The sequence below is a fragment of the Schistocerca americana genome, chromosome 2 (genome assembly GCF_021461395.2).
Source record: "Schistocerca americana isolate TAMUIC-IGC-003095 chromosome 2, iqSchAmer2.1, whole genome shotgun sequence".
Classification (NCBI taxonomy): domain Eukaryota; kingdom Metazoa; phylum Arthropoda; class Insecta; order Orthoptera; family Acrididae; genus Schistocerca; species Schistocerca americana.
The window spans coordinates 665061844-665084954 of NC_060120.1; the positions used below are offsets into that span (position 1 = coordinate 665061844).

The 23111-nt window shown below is 42.6% G+C and overlaps 1 protein-coding gene across 1 annotated transcript in view; it reads right to left on the bottom strand.

Moving 5' to 3' along the window:
• Positions 1 to 869: 869 nt before the first annotated feature.
• The window catches only part of LOC124594824 (platelet glycoprotein V-like), a 126941-nt gene continuing 104699 nt past the window's right edge, over positions 870 to 23111 (bottom strand). The window contains exon 4 of the mRNA XM_047133267.1: positions 870 to 1633. Coding sequence (XP_046989223.1) covers positions 1356 to 1633 — 278 coding nt within the window. The 3' untranslated portion in view covers positions 870 to 1355. The remainder of the gene's footprint in view (positions 1634 to 23111) is intronic.

Genomic DNA, 23111 nt, shown 5'->3' on the forward strand with positions numbered 1-23111 from the left:
GAAATACGATGCTGAGACTATAGTGTGGTCCAGTTATTTTGATGTATATTAACTTTTTCTGTCAGTACATGTCGATCACATATATTGTCTGTACGATGTTTGGTTAGATTGTTCTTTTTTTATGACCAACTAGTGTTGTTGTGTAGTATTATATCCGTGTCCCTTGAAAAGTTAATTTCTGCAGACTGAATCCATATTTATGACGAATTATATGTATACATATATCTTAGGTTATGTATTAATGATTATTGTATGTTCTTAGTGCTCCTCCCCCCCCCCCCCCACCCCCCTTGAAACTTATTTCCTTACTGTGTGGTGAGTGCTTGGTTTATTGTTGCATTTGAAGCTCACTAATTTGATGCAACCTGATTTCATGCAACCCCGCATAATGTAAATGTCATGCAATTCCTGCTTCATGACTCTTATTGGTCACACACTGCAGGGGTAATGAGGACGCTCCTGCATCATTTCCAATGGGAAGTGTTTCATCACCCTCCATATAGCCCGGACTTGGCATGGGAAGCTATCTTCTATGACGTGAGTAGTGGAAAGTTGGTACGATGCTACGACGGATGTCTATGACAGAGCAACTACTACGCAGAGAAGTTGATGGTAATTGTAGCTAACTGTTGCAAATAAAACAATTTCGAGTTCCGCTGTGGTTTCTGGATAGCCTTCGTAGTATTTAAACTTAGTACATGCCTGGTATCTAGTACCTTTCCGTGAGCTTGAAGGCTTGCGTCATTGTCATCACATGCATGAAACGAAAGTGGGGTTGGCTAAAGGCATAACATGCTGCTGATCCCGTATGACACGTACAGTCAGAGGAACAAAAAAGAGTACAAAACAATGACAATTATTAACAACAATTTGTATTATAGCATATTTATTTTTTGCCAATTTCATCAATAAATTATTTTCACTATTCCTGGGACAACTTTATTCCTCATACACATGTATTCTTTCTTTGTGGAGAATAGTAATGGTGACTGTTCAATTATCAGTTTCTGTTTGTGCGGAATGTATCATCAGCTCCTCTCCCACTCACAGTAGCACAGTACAGCGTAGAGTTGCACATCTTAACCACATACACACTTTGCTTGGCTAAGCTGTTCACTCGTGCATTTGTTTTGAAATTGTCAGATAATTGGTATATGCTCCACCAGAGTGGGTTTGACGTCCAGTGCGCATTTCGCAATAATGTTCAGCTGTACGTAGCAGATCGCTCACGTCACACATATTTTCACTAGGAGCTACTGAACAGACTGTCTTTGGTGCCTGAGTGCAGAGCGCCGCGCTCGTGCTGCCATCTGGACGGCAGGAGACTGAACAGAGGTGAGCCAGCAAGGCGCCCGTCACTCCTCATTGAGAATGGCGATGTGGTCCCCGTCGCTGCCGCCGCCGGCGGCCCGGCGCGGCCCGTTGCTGATGCGCACGATGGACGCGTCGCCGGCGACGGCGCCGCCCCCGGGCCAGCAGCGCCGCGGCGCCCTATGCAGCCAGACGAGTGCGGCGAGCGCCGCCACGGCCAGAGACAGCAGCACCGCCAGCGCCACCGCCCACGCGTAGTAGCCGTGGCACTGCTCAGACACGCGCGCCTCCAGTAGTGCCGCCGCCGTCTTCTGTGCAGACCCTGAGGCAGAGGACGCGGCGTTCATTCAATATGTCCCGTATTCCATTCCACGCAAAAGACAGCCTGTCAAAAACGTAGCGAGGGGTTACAATTAAAGCGCAGCTACTGACAGACGTCCAGTGTGGGCCGTTATTAACGTATGGCAGGGAAACGTGGTACATATTCTAACGCGTTAATGCGGAACCGATTTATGTTGTGAAAAATTAGTTCCAATTATGACCGGCAGGTGCAAATCTGGCGATGCGAATGCAAAAAGGACATATGGAAATGTTAAGATACATAATAAATTAGGAAAAGGATGTGAGCAGAAAAGTCGAACAAGTGAGAAAGGCGTAATGTTTATTTTATTACTAACTGTCACTTGGACAGTTTGTTCAATACGAGCACCGGAGACGTCGACGAGATGCTGTGCAGCGCCAGATTTGCACCTGGTGGCCAAAATTGTAACTATTTTTTTCCAGCGTATATCGGTTCCACATTAACGCATTAGTGTATCTATCAAGTTTCGCTGCCATATGATAATTACAACCCATGCTGGACCTCCATGAATAGCTGCACTTTAATTACAACCTCCTAGTACGACAAGATGTCTCCCAATGCAACTGTTGTTAGTGATATGCCTTACTACATAACAAGTCTGGGATCCAAGATGTAATGAAACGAATCAATGACACTATTTTCACGACAAACTTCTTCAAATGGCTCTGAGCACTATGGGACTTAACTTCTGAGGTCATCAGTCCCATAGACTTAGAACTACTTAAACGTAACTAACCTAAGGACATCACACAAAACCAAGCCCGAGGCAGGATTCGAACCTGCGACCGTAGCAGCAGCGCGGTTCCGGACTGAAGCGCCTACAACCGCTCGGTCACAACGGCCGGCCATTAAATATATTATAGAAAATTATTGTACTTGGGTACAAAGATACTAAAATATATGTTCCGAAGTTATTTAAAATCGTGAAAAGTTGTGTTCAATTTAATGAACGAAATTTTTGAAATGATTCAAATCTATTATTATAATTATTTAAATAGCTATTAGTTCTAATTTGAAAAATTTCTACAGTGAAAATGTCATGAAATATTACTGACTGATAAACTGTATCGTTTGATGTAAACAACTGATATGTACTTGTAGCATCTGTGAGTTGCGATACTACATAAGCATCAATGGTCACTTTTTTCTGAGTTTATTTTTGGTGTGCGTTAATGCTGGTCAGTAATACGGGCTCTGTCGTGTTCTGTTGTGAGACATAGCACATTCTCGTCTTATTTGTGTGTGGAATATCTGCAACTTTTGATTGAAATATCACTACAGTATGTAGCACAGATAGGGAACATTTTTATCTTACCGTAACCAACTGCAAGGTTGGCAGTGATTCATTCATTTCATCAAAAACTTCTCGTATTGCAGCAAATTACCACGTTTCCTGCGATCGCTTCACGATTCTCGGTCATCAAATCTTAGTATTTTAGTAAGCTGCTGGAATCTGGCTCGGCTCATGGTAGCTGTATAAACAAACCTCTCTCAAGTGTAGGACCATAAATCTGTAACAGGTGAATTATTCTCGTTTTCCTTCCCCATAATAATAAATAGCCCTATATATGCCATGAATTCAAGTCTGTCTTGGGTATTTTCTGCCTCAGTGCCTGTTCATTGGTATGCTTTATTATGATGCTGACAATTTCGGGAGACAGAAGCTTTTCAAATGATTGTTATTGTTCCAACTTTTTTCGGTTTCCGCTGGATAGGTCAGGAGTCCACTACACGCAGCAGGCGGCTACACGGGTAGCAGGGGTTGTGTGGCGTAGACTGGGCGGTTTTTTTTTTTTTTTTTTTTTTTTTTTTTTTAAATCTTAGATGGCCTCGGGCAAGTACAGAAAGGGCAACAGCCTCAAAGGGTGTGGGTCAAAGTCAGGGCATGCGGGGACCAAGCAGCATTCGCTATTCTAATTGTAAACTATTGAAGCTGCATTGGTAAGGTACCGGAACTTCAAGCGCTGATAGAAAGCACCGAAGCTGAAATCGTTATAGGTACGGAAAGCTGGCTGAAGCCAGAGATAAATTCTGCCGAAATTTTTACAAAGGCACAGACGGTGTATAGAAAGGATAGACTGCATGCAACCGGTGGTGGCGTGTTTGTCGTTGTTAGAAGTAATTTATCCTGTAGTTAAGTACACTCCTGGAAATTGAAATAAGAACACCGTGAATTCATTGTCCCAGGAAGGGGAAACTTTATTGACACATTCCTGGGGTCAGATACATCACATGATCACACTGACAGAACCACAGGCACATAGACACAGGCAACAGAGCATGCACAATGTCGGCACTAGTACAGTGTATATCCACCTTTCGCAGCAATGCAGGCTGCTATTCTCCCATGGAGACGATCGTAGAGATGCTGGATGTAGTCCTGTGGAACGGCTTGCCATGCCATTTCCACCTGGCGCCTCAGTTGGACCAGCGTTCGTGCTGGATGTGCAGACCGCGTGAGACGACGCTTCATCCAGTCCCAAACATGCTCAATGGGGGACAGATCCGGAGATCTTGCTGGCCAGGGTAGTTGACTTACACCTTCTAGAGCACGTTGGGTGGCACGGGATACATGCGGACGTGCATTGTCCTGTTGGAATAGCAAGTTCCCTTGCCGGTCTAGGAATGGTAGAACGATGGGTTCGATGACGGTTAGGATGTACCATGCACTATTCAGTGTCCCATCGACGATCACCAGTGGTGTACGGCCAGTGTAGGAGATCGCTCCCCACACCATGATGCCGGGTGTTGGCCCTGTGTGCCTCGGTCGTATGCAATCCTGATTGTGGCGCTCACCTGCACGGCGCCAAACACGCATACGACCATCATTGGCACCAAGGCAGAAGCGACTCTCATCGCTGAAGACGACGCGTCTCCATTCGTCCCTCCATTCACGCCTGTCGCGACACCACTGGAGGCGGGCTGCACGATGTTGGGGCGTGAGCGGAAGACGGCCTAACGGTGTGCGGGACCGTAGCCCAGCTTCATGGAGACGGTTGCGAATGGTCCTCGCCGATACCCCAGGAGCAACAGTGTCCCTAATTTGCTGGGAAGTGGCGGTGCGGTCCCCTACGGCACTGCGTAGGATCCTACGGTCTTGGCGTGCATCCGTGCGTCGCTGCGGTCCGGTCCAAGGTCGACGGGCACGTGCACCTTCCGCCGACCACTGGCGACAACATCGATGTACTGTGGAGACCTCACGCCCCACGTGTTGAGCAATTCGGCAGTACGTCCACCCGGCCTCCCGCATGCCCACTATATGCCCTCGCTCAAAGTCCATCAACTGCACATACGGTTCACGTCCACGCTGTCGCGGCATGCTACCAGTGTTAAAGACTGCGATGGAGCTCCGTATGCCACGGCAAACTGGCTGACACTGACGGCGGCGGTGCACAAATGCTGCGCAGCTAGCGCCATTCGACGGCCAACACCGCGGTTCCTGGTGTGTCCGCTGTGCCGTGCGTGTGATCATTGCTTGTACAGCCCTCTCGCAGTGTCCGGAGCAAGTATGGTGGGTCTGACACACCGGTGTCAATGTGTTCTTTTTTCCATTTCCAGGAGTGTAGAAGTGGATAGTTCCTGTTAATTATTATGGGTGGGGGTTACACCCAACAACCGAGCTAGGTTAATAATTGGCTCCTTTTACCGACCTCCCGACTCAGCAGCATTAGTGGCAGAACAACTGAGAGAAAATCTGGAATATATTTCACATAAATTTTCTCAGCATGTTATAGTCTTAGGTGGAGATTTCAATTTACCAGATATAGACTGGGACACTCAGATATTTAGGACGGGTGGTAGGGACAGAGCATCGAGTGACATTATACTGAGTGCACTATCCGAAAATTACCTCGAGCAATTAAACAGAGAACCGACTCGTGGAGATAACATCTTGGACCTACTGATAAGAAACAGACCCGAACTCTTTGACACTGTAAGCGCAGAACAGGGAATCAGTGATCATAAGGTCGTGCAGCATCCCTCAATATGGAAGTAAATAGGAATATAAAAAAAGGCGGAAGGTTTATCTGTTTAGCAAGAGTAATAGAAGGCAGATTTCAGACTACCTAACAGATTAAAACGAAAATTTCTGTTCCGACACTGACAATGTCGAGTGTTTATGGGAAAAGTTCAAGGCAATCGGAAAATGCGTTTTAGAAAGGTACGTGCCGAGTAAAACTGTGAGGGACGGGAAAAGCCCACCGTGGTTCAACAACAAAGTTAAGAAAGCAAAGAGAGCTTCACTGCAAGTTTAAACGCAGCCGAAACCTCTCAGACAAACAGAAGCTAAACGATGTCAAAGTTAGCGTAAGGAGGGCTATGCGTGAAGCGTTCAGTGAATTCGAAAGTAAAATTCTATGTACCGACTTGACAGAAAATCCTAGGAAGTTCTGGTCTTACGTTAAATCAGTAAGTGGCTCGAAACAGCATATCCAAACACTCCGGGATGACGATTGCATTGAAACAGAGGATGACACTAGTAAAGCTGAAATACTAAACACCTTTTTCCAAAGCTGTTTCACAGAGGAAGACCGCACTGCAGTCCCTTCTCTAAATCCTCGCACAAACGAAAAAATGGCTAACTTCGAAATAAGTGTCCAAGGAATAGAAAAGCAACTGGAATCACTCAACGGAGGAAAGTCCACTGGACCTGACGCGATACCAATTCGATTCTACACAGAGTACACGAAAGAACTTGCCCCTCTTCTAACAGCCATGTACCGCAAGTCTCTAGAGGAACGGAAGGTTCCAAATGATTGAAAAAGAGCACAGGTAGTCCCAGTCTTCAAGAAGGGTCGTCGAGCAGATGCACAAAACTATAGACCTAGTATCTAGTAGGTGAATATGGATTGGGGGTAAGAAATGAAAGAAGAAGCCACCTGGTAGAATTTTGCACAGAGCACAACTTAATCACAGCTAACACTTGGTTCAAGAATCATAAAAGAAGGTTGTACACATGGAAGAAGCCTGGAGATACTGACAGGATTCAGATAGATTATATAATGGTAAGACAGAGATTTAGGAACCAGGTTTTAAATTGTAAGACATTTCCCGGGGCAGATGTGGACTCTGACCACAATCTATTGATTATGAGCTGTAGATTAAAACTGAAGAAACTGCAAAAAGGTGGGAATTTAAGGAGATGGGACCTGGATAAACTGACTAAACCAGAGGTTGTACAGAGTTTCAGGGAGAGCATAAGGGAACAATTGACAGGAAGGGGGAAAGAAATACAGTAGAAGAAGAATGGGTAGCTCTGAGGGATGAAGTAGTGAAGGCAGCAGAGGATCAAGTAGGTAAAAAGATGAGTGCTAGTAGAAATCCGTGGGTAACAGAAGAAATATTGAATTTAATTGATGAAAGGAGAAAATATAAAAACGCAGTTAATGAAGCAGGCAAAAAGGAATACAAACGTCTCAAAAATGAGAACGACAGGAAGTGCAAAATGGCTAAGCAGGGATGGCTAGAGGACAAATGTAAGGATGTAGAGTCTTATCTACCTAGGGGTAAGATAGATACTGCCTACAGGAAAATTACAGAGACCTTTGGAGAAAAGAGAGCCACTTGTATGAATATCAAGAGCTCAGATGGAAACCCAGTTCTAAGCAAAGAAGGGAAAGCAGAAAGGTGGAAGGAGTATATAGAGGGTCTATACAAGGGCGATGTACTTGAGGACAGTATTATGGAAATGGAAGAGGATGTAGATGAAGATGAAATGAGAGATACGATACTGCGTGAAGCGTTTGACAGGGCACTGAAAGATCTAAGTAGAAACAAGGCCCCAGCAGTAGACAACATTCCATTAGAACTACTGACAGCCTTGGGAGAGCCAGTCCCGACAAAACTCTACCATCTGGTGAGCAAGACGTATGAGACAGGCGAAATACCCTCAGACTTCAAGAAGAATATAATAATTCCAATCCCAAAGAAAGCAGGTGTTGACAGATGTGAAAATAACCGAACTATCAGTTTAATAAGTCACGGCTGCAAAATACTAACGCGAATTCTTTACAGACGAATGGAAAAAACTAGTAGAAGCCGAACTCGGGGAAGATCAGTTTGGATTCCGTAGAAAGGTTGGAACACGTGAGGCAATACTGACCCTACGACTTATCTTAGAAGCTAGATTAAGGAAAGGTAAACCTACGTTTCTAGAATTTGTAGACTTAGAGAAAGCTTTTGACAATGTTGACTGGAATACTCTCTTTCAAATTCTGAAGGTGGCAGGAGTAAAATACAGGGAGTGAAAGGCTATTTTCAATTTGTACAGGAACCAGATGGCAGTTATAAGAGTCGAGGGACATGAAAGGGAAGCAGAGGTTGGGAAGGGAGTGAGGCAGGGTTGTAGCCTCTCCCCGATGTTATTCAATCTGTATATTGAGCAAGCAGTGAAGGAAACAAAAGAAATATTTGGAGTAGGTATTAAAATCCATGGAGAAGAAATAAAAACTTTGAGGTTCGCCGATGACATTGTAATTCTGTCAGAGACAGCAAAGGACCTGGAGGAGCAGCCGAACGGAATGGATAGTGTCTTGAAAGGAGGATATAAGATGAACATCAACAAAAGCAAAACGAGGATAAGGGAATGTAGTCGAATTAGGTCGGGTGACGCTGAGGGAATTAGATTAGGAAATGTGACACTTACAAAGTAGTAAACGAGTTTTGCTCTTTGGGGAGCAAAATAACTGATGATGGTCGAAGTAGAGAGGATATAAAATGTAGACTAGCAATGGCAAGGAAAGCGTTTCTGAAGAAGACAAATTTGTTAACATGGAATATAGATTTAAGTGTCAGGAAGTCGTTTCTGAAAGTATTTGTATGGAGCGTAGCCATGTATGGAAGTGAGACATGGACGATAAATAGTTTGGACAAGAAGAGAATAGAAGCTTTCGAAATGTGATGCTACAGAAGAATGCTGAAGATTGGATGGGTAGATCACATAACTAATGAGGAGGTATTGAATAGGATTGGGGAGAAGAGGAGTTTGTGGCACAACTTGACTAGAAGAAGGGATCGGTTGGTAGGACATGTTCTGAGCCATCAAGGGATCACCAAGTTAGTATTGGAGGGCAGCGTGGAGGGTAAAAATCGTAGAGGGCGACCAAGAGATGAATACACTAAGCAGATTCAGAAGGATGTAGGCTGCAGTAGGTACTGGGAGATGAAGAAGCCTGCACAGGATAGAGTAGCATGGAGAGCTGCATCAAACCAGTCTCAGGACTGAAGACCACAACAACAACATATCTCTGACGTCGATCTGTTGTAGAATTTTAGAACACGTTTTTTGCTCACATATCATGTCGTTTCTGGAAACCCAGAATCTACTCTGTAGGAATCAATATGGATTCCGGAAACAGCGATCGTTTGAGACCCAACTCGCTTTATTTGTTCATGAGACCCAGAAAATATTAGATACAGGCTACCAGGCAGATGCTATTTTGCTTCCGGAAGGCGTTCGATACAGTTCCGCACTGTCGCCTGATAAACAAAGTAAGAGCTTACGGAATATCAGACCAGCTGTGTGGCTGGATTGAAGAGTTTTTAGCAAACAGAACACAGCATGTTGTTCTCAATGGAGAGACGTCTACAGACGTTAAAGTAACCTCTGGCGTGCCACAGGGGAGTGTTATGGGACCATTGCTTTTCACAATATATGTAAATGACCAAGTAGATAGTGTCGGAAGTTCCATGCGGCTTTTCGCGGATGATGCTGTAGTATACAGAGAAGTTGCAGCATTAGAAAATTGTAGCGAAATGCAAGAAGATCTGCAGCGGATAGGCACTTGGTGCAGGGAGTGGCAACTGACCCTTAACATAGACAAATGTAATGTATTGCGAATACATAGAAAGAAGGATCCTTTATTGTATGGTTATACGACAGCGGAACAAACACTAGTAGCAGTTACTTCTGTAAAATATCTGGGAGTATGCGTGCGGAACGATTTGAAGTGGAATGATCATATAAAATTAATTGTTGGTAAGGTGCGTACCAGGTTGAGATTCATTGGGAGAGTCCTTAGAAAATGTAGTCCATCAACAAAGGAGGTGGCTTACAAAACACTCGTTCGACCTATACTTGAGTATTACTCATCAGTGTGGGATCCGTACCAGATCAGGTTGACGGAGGAGATAGAGAAGATCCAAATAAGAGCGGTGCGTTTCGTCACAGGGTTATTTGGTAAGCGTGATAGCGTTACGAGATGTTTAGCAAACTCAAGTGGCAGACTCTGCAAGAGAGGCGCTCTGCATCGCGGTGTAGCTTGCTGTCCAGGTTTCGAGAGGGTGCGTTTCTGGATTAGGTATCGAATGTATTGCTTCCTCCCGCTTATACCTCCAGAGGAGATCACGAATGTAAAATTAGAGAGATTCAAGCGCGCACGGAGGCTTTCCGGCAGTCTTTCTTCCCGCGAACCATACGCGACTGGAACAGGAAAGGGAGGTAATGACAGTGGCACGTACAGTGCCCTCCGCCACCCACCGTTGGGTGGCTTGCGGAGTATAAATGTAGATGTAGATGTACCTTCGTCTCTTATGCCTTCTCTTTCTGTGACTATGTTTTGTGCTATTCGTCTTCTAATGTGAAGAAGTTTGAAGCTATAAATTTTTCCAGTGCTTCAAGCTGCGTCGTCATCAGTTTCAGGTGCCCAAAGTTCCATCCTCAGCATGTGTAGGTACTCCATCACTGTCCATATCAGGGCAGGGGCGGGTCCAAGGGGGGGGGGGGGCAACTGGGGCAATTGCACCCCCCCCCCCCCCCCTGGTGCGTGACCGATCTTTTTTTCTTCGACTGCTTTAAGGGCTGATTACGTCGGCCTATCTAGTATGTTTTACTCGAAGTCGAAGATGTAAACAGTGACACGCAGTTTGATGTAACAATTCAAAAAGAGACCTTGAAACCTCTTCCATTTAGCGAATAAACTACAGAAGAAACAACTATTCGCTAAGGCATGAGCGATCTGTGTTCCTTTTTTAGCACTTTCCCCGCAGTGCGTATGTAAGATTTTGTTTCTAGTGGCAATTTGCAAAGAGATGGTGTTGATAATTAAGCGATGAACACCGAAGGAATACTTGAAAATATTCTCATTAGTTGCAAATAGTGTGAACCTTACGACAGTCCCTTTTATTCTGCAACTGCACGTTTTCGATTTGGATGAACGCTTCTCCCCCATTTTGGCTTTCTTCTCACTTCTGATGCGGTATGTGAACAAACGATAATTAGCCAAATGTAATAATGTACACGAAAATAACGTCTGTGGATTCATTCACAACCCATTCTCTCATACGGTAAGAATATAAATGTTACGGTCAGCAGATTCAAACAGATACTGAAATCTAGAAAACTCAGATTCATTTCTCTTTCTCCAAAGTGCAAAGGGCAACCCTTCCAAAGACTGAGAAAGATACGTTTTCCTCATCAATATAATTTATTCTGAGGTACTAAGCGTATGCTTCTATCGCAATCTGAAAAAGGCATGAATTTCTTAACAGTGTTAGAGTTGTGGCTTTGCTCTAAACTGTTTGCTTATTTCGGAAGTCAAATCTTGAAGTAACAAGTTGCTGTTTGCAAATAGCCAAGGAAATTGCCGGAGTACAAGGAAGAATCTGCTTATTTAAGAACATCGATGAATGAAAATCGCCTCCTTGGTCTTGCACTTGTGCATATTCATTACCAGATTCCTGTAGACGTAGAAAAAGTAATTACAAGATTTTCAAAAAGCGTCCGTAAAAGGAGATTAGAATTTAATATTTAAGAGCAGTATTGTGAATATACATATTTAATATTAAATTTCATTTTATTTATACTTTTACATTTTTATTTTATTTCTTATCTTTTTACACGAAGAAAGAAAGAAATTTCTTATTGTTAGTATTTACATTCATGAGGAAAAACAGCTTATTATTAGCATAAAATGACGTAATTAACAATATAAGATGATTTCCTGAACACAGTCAAATACCCTATTATAACTTTTCGCAGTTGTGTCGTCATTGCTGCGTATAAACACGTGCGCGAATTCGATGGCAACATTCTGTCACATGAAAGCAATTGGTGAACTAATTTCGAAGATTTAAGAATGGAAACAAATGAACATTTTTATAGATTATTTTACATTAGCAGACAAACAGAGTTTTTCAAGTACACCTGTCGTCTTTGAAGAATATGTTTTAGGGAATGAAGTAATTCATTTCATTAAACACACTTAACACATATCGATACACAATTAAACAAAGAAGTATACACACACATATATATATATATATATATATATATATATATATATATATATATATATATATAATAGTATGGACAAGAAGAGAATAGAAGCTTTCGAAATGTGGTGCTACAGAAGAATGCTGAAGATTAGATGTGTAGATCACGTAACTAATGAGGAAGTATTGAATAGGATTGGAGAGGAGAGAAGTTTGTGGCACAACTTAACTAGAAGAAGGGATCGGTTGGTAGGACATGTGTTGAGGCATCAAGGGATCACCAATTCAGTATTGGAGGGCAGTGTGGAGGGTAAAAATCGTAGAGGGAGACCAAGAGATGAATACACTATGCAAATTCAGAAGGATGCAGGTTGCAGTAGGTACAGGGAGATGAAGAAGCTTGCACAGAATAGAGTAGCATGGAGAGCTACATCAAACCAGTCTCAGGACTGAAGGCCACAACAACAACAACAACACACACACACACACATATATATATATATATATATATATATATATATATATATATATATATATAATGCGTGTGTGTGTGCGCGCATATAGAGTATTAAAGATTTTATTTGGAATTAATTTTTGTGAAGGCAGATACCAAAAAATTTGCCCCCGCCTGACCGAGATCCTGGATCCGCCCCTGGTCCATATCCTCGTGCACAACACATTCCTCTTAAGGTTCGTTCACTACATAGTCGGTTTCATCACGTTCAATTTGAGAATCTGTAGATTTTTCCAAAATCTGCGATATTTCTCCTTCAGCAAGTGACTGTCGTTACATTTTCAATTACAGTTGTATCTAACAGTGGACTAAGTACCACTGAACAGGAAACAATAAAGGACCAGAGGGAAATGAATCATTGTTGAGACCATTGTTGCTGTCAACCGAGAGAAATACTATGTCCATGCTTTCTAAGGTCACGTAATGCTATATTTGTGGAGTAAGACGGCCGTTTTGGGAAGTCGTACCAAGGGCGCGGGGAGGGGGAGAGACTTAATGACCAACTCCCTTAAACTTAAATTTTCCGACTAAGCATAAGCGAAAAATGTAAAACAACAATCACAGAATCCGGAAGAAGACTTCATTAAAAACAATAAATATTATTTGCAAAATTTTAAAAAATAAAGTATCTGAGTAGATTTCACTATTTTCAAAAGGTAGGCATAAAGTATCCCTTCCTTAGTATTGCGTGGGTTAAGAGCGCAATGGAAAATTCACTATCAACTGCAGGTGACAGAGCGAACAGGTGGAAATAGTATATTGAAGGCCTCTACGAGCATGAGGACTTGTCTGATAACGTGACTGAACAACAAATGGGAGTCGATATGAAAGATGTTGGTGATCCTGTTTTATGCTTAGAGTTTAATATAGCTTTGGTAGACTCAATAAAATAAGGGATAACGTATAGACAACATTTCTTCGGAATTTATAAAATCATTCGGTGACGTTGTAAGCACGCGACTATGCAAATTGGTGTTTACAATCTATGAGACTTGAGGCATACCATCAGACTTTCGAAAAATATCATCCGCACAATCTCGAATGTAGCAAGTGCAGATAGTGCGAGAACAATCGCGCAGTCATCTTAATAGCTCACCCATCCAATTTGCTGACAAGAGTAATACACAGAAGATTGGAAAAGAAAATTGGTGATCTGTTAGATGACGATCGGTTTGGCTTTAGAAAAAGGTAAGGGCATCAGAGAGTTCTGACGTCATTGATAGCGAAAGCAAGACTTAAGAATAATGAAGACGCGTTCGTAGAGTTTTGTCTACTTAAAAAAAGTCGTTCGACAGTATAAAATGGTGCAAGGAGTGGGAGATTCTGAGAAAAATAGGAGTAAGTTATAGGGAAAGACGGATAATATACGATATCTACAAGAACCAACAATAGTAATGGCAAACCAAGAAATAATTGCTCGGATTAAACCGAGTGTAACACAGGGATGTATTTCGTCCCTACAGTTCAATCTTTACAATGAAGAAGCAATGACAAAAATAAAGAAAATTTCAAGAGTGGGATTACAATTCAGTATGAACGATACCAATGATAAAAATCGCTGATGCCAATGCTACCCTCAGTGAAAGTAGAAAAGAATTAAAGGAGCTGCTGTAGAATGAACAGGCTAACGAGTATAGAATGTGGACTGAGAATAAAATAGAGAAAATAAATTAATGAAGAACAGCAGAAATGATATTAGCTGCAAACTTAAAATCAAAATCGAGAACCATGAAGTAGACGAAGTAAAGGAATTCTGCTACACGTGGAGCAAAAAACTTATGTTGGATGAAGCAAGGAGGACATAAAAGGCAGACTAACACTGGAAAAAAGGCATTCCTTCTCAAGCGTAGTCTGCTAGTACCAAACATAGGCCTTAATATGAGGAAGAAATTTCTGAGAATGTACGTTCGGAGCATAGCATTCTATAGTAGTGAAAAATGGACTGTGGCAAAAACAGGAAAGAAGAGAATCGAAGCGTTTCAGATGTTGTGCTACAGAAGGATGTTAAAAATTAGACGGGCTGATAAGATACGGCATGAGATGGTTCTCTGTATAATTAGCGAAGAAAGGAACACGTGAAAAAAACTGACAAGAAGAAGGGACAGGGTGACAGGACATCTGTTGAGACATCAGGGAATAACTTCCATGGTACTAGAGGGAGCTGTAAAGGGTAAAAACTGCAGGGAAAGACAGACTCGAATACATCCAACCAACAGTTGAGGAGGTAGGAGGCAAGTGCTAATCCGAGTGAAGAGGTTGAGACAAGAGAGGAATTCGGGGCGAGCCGCATCGAACAGTTCCAAAGATTGAAGACCTTAAAAGAAAGAAGGAGCACGGTATCTACCCGTTCATGTGCGTCATTGTTAGCAGGATAGACGTACTGATGGCATTGTGGCAAATATTGACCTAAGTGATCGTGGAATATAAATACAATTAAATTGATTCAACAATGGAAAGACATCTGGACCCACAAAATATCGATGAGATTCTACAGAGATTATGTCAAAACAGAAGATCATCGTAAATCGCTGGGGCCTCGAAGGTTACCAAGTGATTGGAAGAAAAGTGTAAATCATTCCCGTTTCCAAGAAAGGTGGTTAGATAGATACAATTATAGGCCTCTGTCGTGGATGTTCATCCATTCTAGAATTATCGAGCATGTATGCTCACAAATGTTTCGGAGAACGAAAATTTCCCCATAAAATTCAACACAGCTTCTGTTCTTTTCTTGTCTGAAATGCTTATCATCATTTCCACACAAAATGACACTCCAGACAAATACTTTCAGGAAAGACTTCCTAACACTTAAATTAATATTCGATGTTAACAAATTTCTCTTTTTCAGAAACGTTTTGCTTGCCCCAGCCAAACGACATTTTATATCCTCTCTACAGCAGTCTTGATCATTTATTTTGCTACCCAAAACAAAACTCATCTGATACCTTTAGTGTTTCATTTCCTAATCTACGTGACTTATCTGTGATTCACCCTTAAAATGCCGGGCAGAAGGTCCTCCGAACCATGTTCAGAACATTTCTCTACCGTTCCACACTCTAGCAGGGTGGGAAAAATGTGCATTTAAATCACTCCTTACGAGCTCTGACTCCTCTTATTTTACTACGTCGATGCTTTCTCCTGTAGATTGGCGACAATAAAATATTGTCACATTCAGAGGACAAAGCTGGTGATCAAAATTTTATGAAAAAATCTTATCGCTACCAAAAACAACCTTGTTTCAATGATAGCCTCCCCAACTACCTTACCATATCTCTGACACTTTCTTCCCTATTTCGTGATGAAACAAAACGAGCTGCCTTTCTTGGAATTTTTTTGACCTCCTCCATCAAATCTATCTGGTAAGGATCCCATACCGCACAGCAGAGGACGGAAAAGCGCAGTGAAGACAGTCTCTTTAGAAAACCTGTTGCAACTTGTGTTCTACCAATAAAACGCAGTCTTTAGTTTGCCTTCCCAACAACATTCATTATTCATGTGATCGTTCCAGCTTAAGTTGGATTGTAATTCCTAGATATTTCGTTGAACTGACAGCCTTTAAATTTGTGTGTTATACCGTGTAGCCGAAATTTAACGGATTTCCTTACGCACTCATATGGATGACCTCACACTTTACCTTATCCACAGTCGATTACCACTTTTCGCACCATACAGATATAGTGTCTAAGTCATTTTGCATTTAGTTTCGGTATTCTAAAGGCTCTACTACACGGTAAATGGTAGCAGAATCTGCAAAAAAATCTAAGAGGGCTGCTCAGATTGTGTCCTAAATCGTTTATGTAGATTAGGAACGGCAGAGGTTCTACAACACTTTCTTGGGGAACGTCAGATATCACTTCTGTTTTACTCGATGACTTTGATTAGAAGTCTCTTGTGCGGAGCGGTGTCAAAAATCTCAGGGATCAGAAATATGGAATCAAATTGTGATCGCTGCCGATAGCACTCATTACTTCGCGCATATAAAGAGCTAGTTGTGTTTCACAAGAACGATATTTTCTGAATCCGTGCTATGTGTCAATAGACCATTTCCTTCGAGGTAATTCACAATGATCGACTACAGTATACGTTCCAAAATTAGTCTATAAATCGACGTCAGTGATATGGGTCTGAAATTCCTATTTCCATTCTGGAGTATTGGTATGGCCTGTAGAACCTTCCAGTCTTTACTTACAGATCTTTCGATGTGGCACTGGTTGTATAGGATTGCTAAGTATGGGGCTATTGTATCAGAATATTCTGAAAAGAACCTGACTGGTATGCTATTTGGACCGGAAGGCTTGCCTGTGATTTAAGCAGTTTCACTACACCAAAGACATCTACTTCTAAGTCACTCATATTGGTTGTTGTTCTTGATTCGAATCCTGGAATATTTACCTCGTCTTCCTTGGTGAAAGAATTCCAGAAAACTATATTTAGTGACTCTGCTTAAGTAACGCTTCATCGGTAACATTACCGTTGCTACTGCACACTGAAGGTGTTGATTGTGTCTCGCCGCTGGTGCACTTTATATATGACCAGAGTCTCTTTGGATTTTCTACCAGATTTCGAGCCATGGTATCGTTGTGGAATCTACTAATATCATCTCACATTGAAGTCCAGACTAAGTTTCGAGGTTCAGTAACACGTCGCCAATTTTGCGGTTTTTGCGTTCGTTTAAATTTGCCGTGCTTTCTTCGTTGTTTTTGCACTATTTTCTGTACCGTGGGGATGAGTGCAATCGTTTGTTAATTTATTCGGTATAAATATCATAATCGCCCTCGATGGTATTTCTTTGAATTTAGCCCATATCTGGTCTACACCTACGTGGTCTGGAAGGATTAAAGATTTTCTCTTACAAAGCCATCAACCGAATTTTTATCTGCTTTGCTAAACAGATATATCTTGCGGTTATGTTTGGCGGATTTGGATTTTTCAATGGTCAGTCTTGTTACAACGACCGTGTGCTCACTAATCCCTACATCCGTCATGATACTCCCTACTTACTCAGGATGATTTTTCGCTCAGAGGTCAAGCATGTTTCGCAACCGTTTATACTCCGAATGTGCTTATGAACTAATTGCTCAAAATAATTTTCGAAGAAAGCATTTAGTACAACGTCTGACGATGTTTTATGCCTACCACTGTCTTTGAGCATGTATTTTCAGCAACATATCGAAGGTAAACTGAAGTCACCACCAACTACTATAATTGTATGGGTGGGGTATCTATTTGAAATGAGACTTAAATTTTCTTTCAACTGTTCAGCCACTGAATCATCTTAGTCTTGGGCGGGAGAGGGGGGGGGGGGGGGGGAGAGGGCGGTAAAATGAACGAATTATTGATCTATTCCGGTTGTCAAGTATAACCTCTACTTATACTAATTCAGATGAACTATATACTTCAATTTCGCTACATGCTAAAATACTTCTGACAACAACAACAAACGGCCACCAGCCTTTGTAAAATTTCCCGCTGAACTTACCTCCGGCTTCAGTCAGTCTTCGGTACCTATAACGGTTTGAACGTCAGTGCTTTCTTTTACTGCCTGGCGCTCTGGTTCTTTCCTAACAGCTACAGTTTACAGTACAGAATATTGCTATGTCTACCCTTGTCCTGTGCTTATCCTGTACCCCTCAGCCTGAAGCGCTTTCTGTACTTCCTCGAAGCCAAACCCTCAAAATCACTTAATTTTATTCGACTATATTCCATTATCCTTGTTTTGCTTTTGTTGTTGTTCATGTTATTTTCTCCTTTCAAGATACAGTCCATTCCTTTCAACTGCTCTTCGAAGCCCATTGCTGTCTCTGACAGAATTACGACGTCATCACAAAACCTCAAAGTTCACTGAACACTAATTCCCTGTCCAGTTCTTTCTTTCGTTTTCTTTACAGCTCGCTCAATGAACAAACAGACTGAATAACATTGGAGATAGGCTACAACCCCGTCTCACTCACTTCTCAGCCAATGCTTCCCTTTCACGCCCTTTCGACTCTTGTAACTGCCACCTAGTTTCCACGTAAGTTGTAAATAACCTTTCTCTCCCTGTATTTTACCCCCGATACATTCAGAATTTCAAAGAGTGTATTCCAGTCTACATTGTCAAAAGTTTGTCTAAATCTGCAAATGCAACAAATAGAGATAGGCCTTTTTTCAACCTATCTTCTAAGAAACGTCTAGGGTCAATATTGCCTCACGTGTACCTACATTTCTCTGGAACCCAAACTTCATTCCCGAGGTCGGTTCTCCGTTCTTCTAGTAGCCGACAGATGTAAAGGTAATTACTGGAGTACCCTAACGAATAACTTTCAGATATTTGGCAACTGGAACAGATTTAGAACAGTGAGTAACAATATTATGGAAACATGTGAAGCAATAAATTAAGTATTAAGAGATACGAGTTTGTTACACTTCCGCTTGTATATCGTGGGCAGACTTTTGATTTCTTTTTATTTTTACGTCTTGCTGGGTAATATTTAGATGGGACACCTCTACCATTTTGGTACTGGTCAGCGACTTTCTTGTATTTGTCCTTATAATCGTTTTAGTTTCCACAATCGTGGAAACTAACTTTACAAAGGGATAAACTGCAACAAAAATTTGATTCAGATCAAAATTCGCGGCGAGACAGAACATTCGTACGGTCTCAAAGTCAGACAGACAACTGGCTTTTCTTTTGACAAACGCAATCGTACACGTTCAAACTTATTTGTCAAATCAGTCACCAACTAAAATTTCTCTGAAACATGTCAAACAAAGTCATTCATTGACAAACAACATAGCACACTGCCAAATGATTTGAAAAACACGAAAAGTTTGTCTAATTGCTTCATCTCTACGGGGGCCTTAACAGGAACACCGGTGACAATAAGAAAGACACCGTACACTCCGCATTAGAAGCTGCTTAGAAAACTTGAAAACCGTCTTTCAGGGCAAGAAACACGAATACTCCACAGTCCCCTACGTGGTCATCACAGAGATTGCGCAGATAAAATTAGCCAAAAACCAGTTCGTACAGTGCCTATGTGCATTCTTGCCTTGCTCCATGCGCGAATGGAAGGAGTAGAAATGCACCCTCGACCATGCATTTCCCAGCGATTCGCGGAGTATAGCTAAGGATGTAATGCAGATGCAAGTGTGTTTGATGTATCTAGAGCAGTTACCTCGAAACTGGTCACCAGCATTCAGTTCTTGTGCCAGGAAAGCTAAACTTCTGAAATCAATTTACGGAAAGAAGGGGACTCACAGCTGAACGTCCCCTTAACATCAAGGTCTTTAGCGACGATTAACTACAACGTAGGTTAGATAAAGAAGCGCCTATTTTAAATTAACTGTGCCAGTCATTTTTAGAATTGACGGAATTTGCTCGGTCACGTAATCTGAAGTGAAACAAGAAATTGTAAAATCTTCTTCGTTTGTATTCGAATAAGAGCTCAACATCAGTTTGGCAAAGTTTACGTTAAAACAGTTAAACTACGACAGTCGTTCGGTGTAACCCTAAAGTAGATAACACGAGTAACTTAGTCGCATCGCCAGTAATGTTATACACTAACACATCTCTCATTCCACCTGGGACGTCTTGTGTATACAGTATGATTAATGTGCATGTTTATGACACCCTTTTCCAAGAATAATTTTTGATACATACATGCGTTATTACACCGTACATCTCCCTGAAATATCTGTAACACCTCGGCCACGTTTCTCTGAGTCTGAATAAATTGATGAAGCGGACTCGATCCCAACGCCAGATTTTTCATTAACTGTATGCAAAATATTTTTATAAAACTGTTCCAGTCATCCTACATTGCCGCAGAGTTCGTTTCATTGTCTTTTGTCACTTGCTTCTTTTGTGGCATGATCGAATACGGTACGATTTATTGCTAAAGTGTAGCTGTTCTTCATTTTATAACTTGAGTCCTGCTTACGATGAAGCTACGTCTTCCGTAGCGGAATCTATAAACCGGTACTTTAATTTTTAGTCTCCTAAAAAGCAAAACATACATCTTACTGCACATACAAATTTTCAGTTGCTTATCTCAGTCAACGAGTGTTATGGTTTAGAAGAAGACGTTTATTAGTTCCCCTTCTTTTTGACATATGCAAGTGCGTCCGCAGAAATTCATCCAGCGGCAGGTGAAACTACGAAACGGCTATTTCTGATATAAATGATTTATCCAGATCCATAAGAGTTCATGGAATATCCATGGAACTGATGTTTATCCCCACAATATTTGTTGTCTGATAAAATGTGATAAAAAAACTCCGTACTCAGATTTCAGGAGGGGGGGGGGGGCGGAAGAAGGAGGGGGGGGGTCACCCTCTAGTCCTTACTTGCCGACGCTTATGATCCTATAGAATTTTGCAGGCATCTCTACGTGTTTCTTTAGCTCTACGGCTGGTTATATACTTTCGATACGATGATGGTCCTTTTCATTGTTGGAACTTCTCTCCAGTGTATTACCTGTAATCCCCACACCGTTTCTTTAAAGAATCGGGCTCCCGCGTATAAAACGGCTTCAAACGTCAGATTTCTTTACAAATGAGCTAATGTGTTAAATATTTGATGTTAAGCAGACAACCGAGAAAAAGTTCGGAAAAGGTTGGAAATGAAGTTTAAAATTTTTTGAAAGTCGCTAAATGTTGTCATTATGAAGCACTGGAAGATTATAATCTGGCTAATATGCGCTGTTGTTTTCGCACATCTCAGTGTTTATGACACAATTTCTTCTGACCTGTGTGTAGTACAATGACACAATTTTGGAGGGACATGCGGTGATATATGTGGATACTGCCTGCCAGATGCGTTGCGTAAGTAATTAGTAGTGAAGAAGTAATAAATTAAAACATCATGCCTGATTCTGAAATCTTACAGAAAAAATGGAGTAAGCGGTAAACATTTTTCCTTTCATCATTCTGTGAGGGGTGTTAGCGATAGAACGTTTCGGAACTATTTGAAATTATATGTAAAGTTTTTTCGTGCTCTCGCTCTCAAATACTGGATAAATACACTCCTGGAAATTGAAATAAGAACACCGTGAATTCATTGTCCCAGGAAGGGGAAACTTTATTGACACATTCCTGGGGTCAGATACATCACATGATCACACTGACAGAACCACAGGCACATAGACACAGGCAACAGAGCATGCACAATGTCGGCACTAGTACAGTGTATATCCACCTTTCGCAGCAATGCACGCTGCTATTCTCCCATGGAGACGATCGTAGAGATGCTGGATGTAGTCCTGTGGAACGGCTTGCCATGCCATTTCCACCTGGCGCCTCAGTTGGACCAGCGTTCGTGCTGGACGTGCAGACCGCGTGAGACGACGCTTCATCCAGTCCCAAACATGCTCAATGGGGGACAGATCCGGAGATCTTGCTGGCCAGGGTACTTGACTTACACCTTCTAGAGCACGTTGGGTGGCACGGGATACATGTGGACGTGCATTGTCCTGTTGGAACAGCAAGTTCCCTTGCCGGTCTAGGAATGGTAGAACGATGGGTTCGATGACGGTTTGGATGTACCGTGCACTATTCAGTGTCCCCTCGACGATCACCAGTGGTGTACGGCCAGTGTAGGAGATCGCTCCCCACACCATGATGCCGGGTGTTGGCCCTGTGTGCCTCGGTCGTATGCAGTCCTGATTGTGGTGCTCACCTGCACGGCACCAAACACGCATACGACCATCATTGGCACCAAGGCAGAAGCGACTCTCATCGCTGGAGACGACACGTCTCCATTCGTCCCTCCATTCACTCCTGTCGCGACACCACTGGAGGTGGGCTGCACGATGTTGGGGCGTGAGCGGAAGACGGCCTAAAGGTGTGCGGGACCGTAGCCCAGCTTCATGGAGACGGTTGCGAATGGTCCTCGCCGATACCCCAGGAGCAACAGTGTCCCTAATTTGCTGGGAAGTGGCGGTGCGGTCCCCTACGGCACTGCGTAGGATCCTACGGTCTTGGCGTGCATCCGTGCGTCGCTGCGGTCCGGTCCCAGGTCGACGGGCACGTGCACCTTCCGCCGACCACTGGCGACAACATCGATGTACTGTGGAGACCTCACGCCCCACGTGTTGAGCAATTCGGCGGTACGTCCACCCGGCCTCCCGCATGCCCACTATACGCCCTCGCTCAAAGTCCGTCAACTGCACATACGGTTCACGTCCACGCTGTCGCGGCATGCTACCAGTGTTAAAGACTGCGATGGAGCTCCGTATGCCACGGCAAACTGGCTGACACTGACGGCGGCGGTGCACAAATGCTGCGCAGCTAGCGCCATTCGACGGCCAACACCGCGGTTCCTGGTGTGTCCGCTGTTCCGTGCGTGTGATCATTGCTTGTACAGCCCTCTCGCAGTGTCCGGAGCAAGTATGGTGGGTCTGACACACCGGTGTCAATGTGTTCTTTTTTCCATTTCCAGGAGTGTATATACTGGATATCTTGCGCGTCGTGAGCTAAGCCGCTTCAAGAGATATACACTGTTTCTAACAGTAATAATTATCTTGTTATGTAAGATCTTTAACTTTATTCTTGATGAGTATATTATGACAGTATATTAAATTTTCAAATTCCGTCAGTAATTAAATGAAATAGTGAAAGTAAAATTTTGTTACCCCTGGAAGGTGTCAGGTAGGCAACCGGAAACTGGGACTATGAACTATGAACCACGGACGGGATTAGTCTTAAGGAATAGTATAGGTTTTGCAACGGTTGATT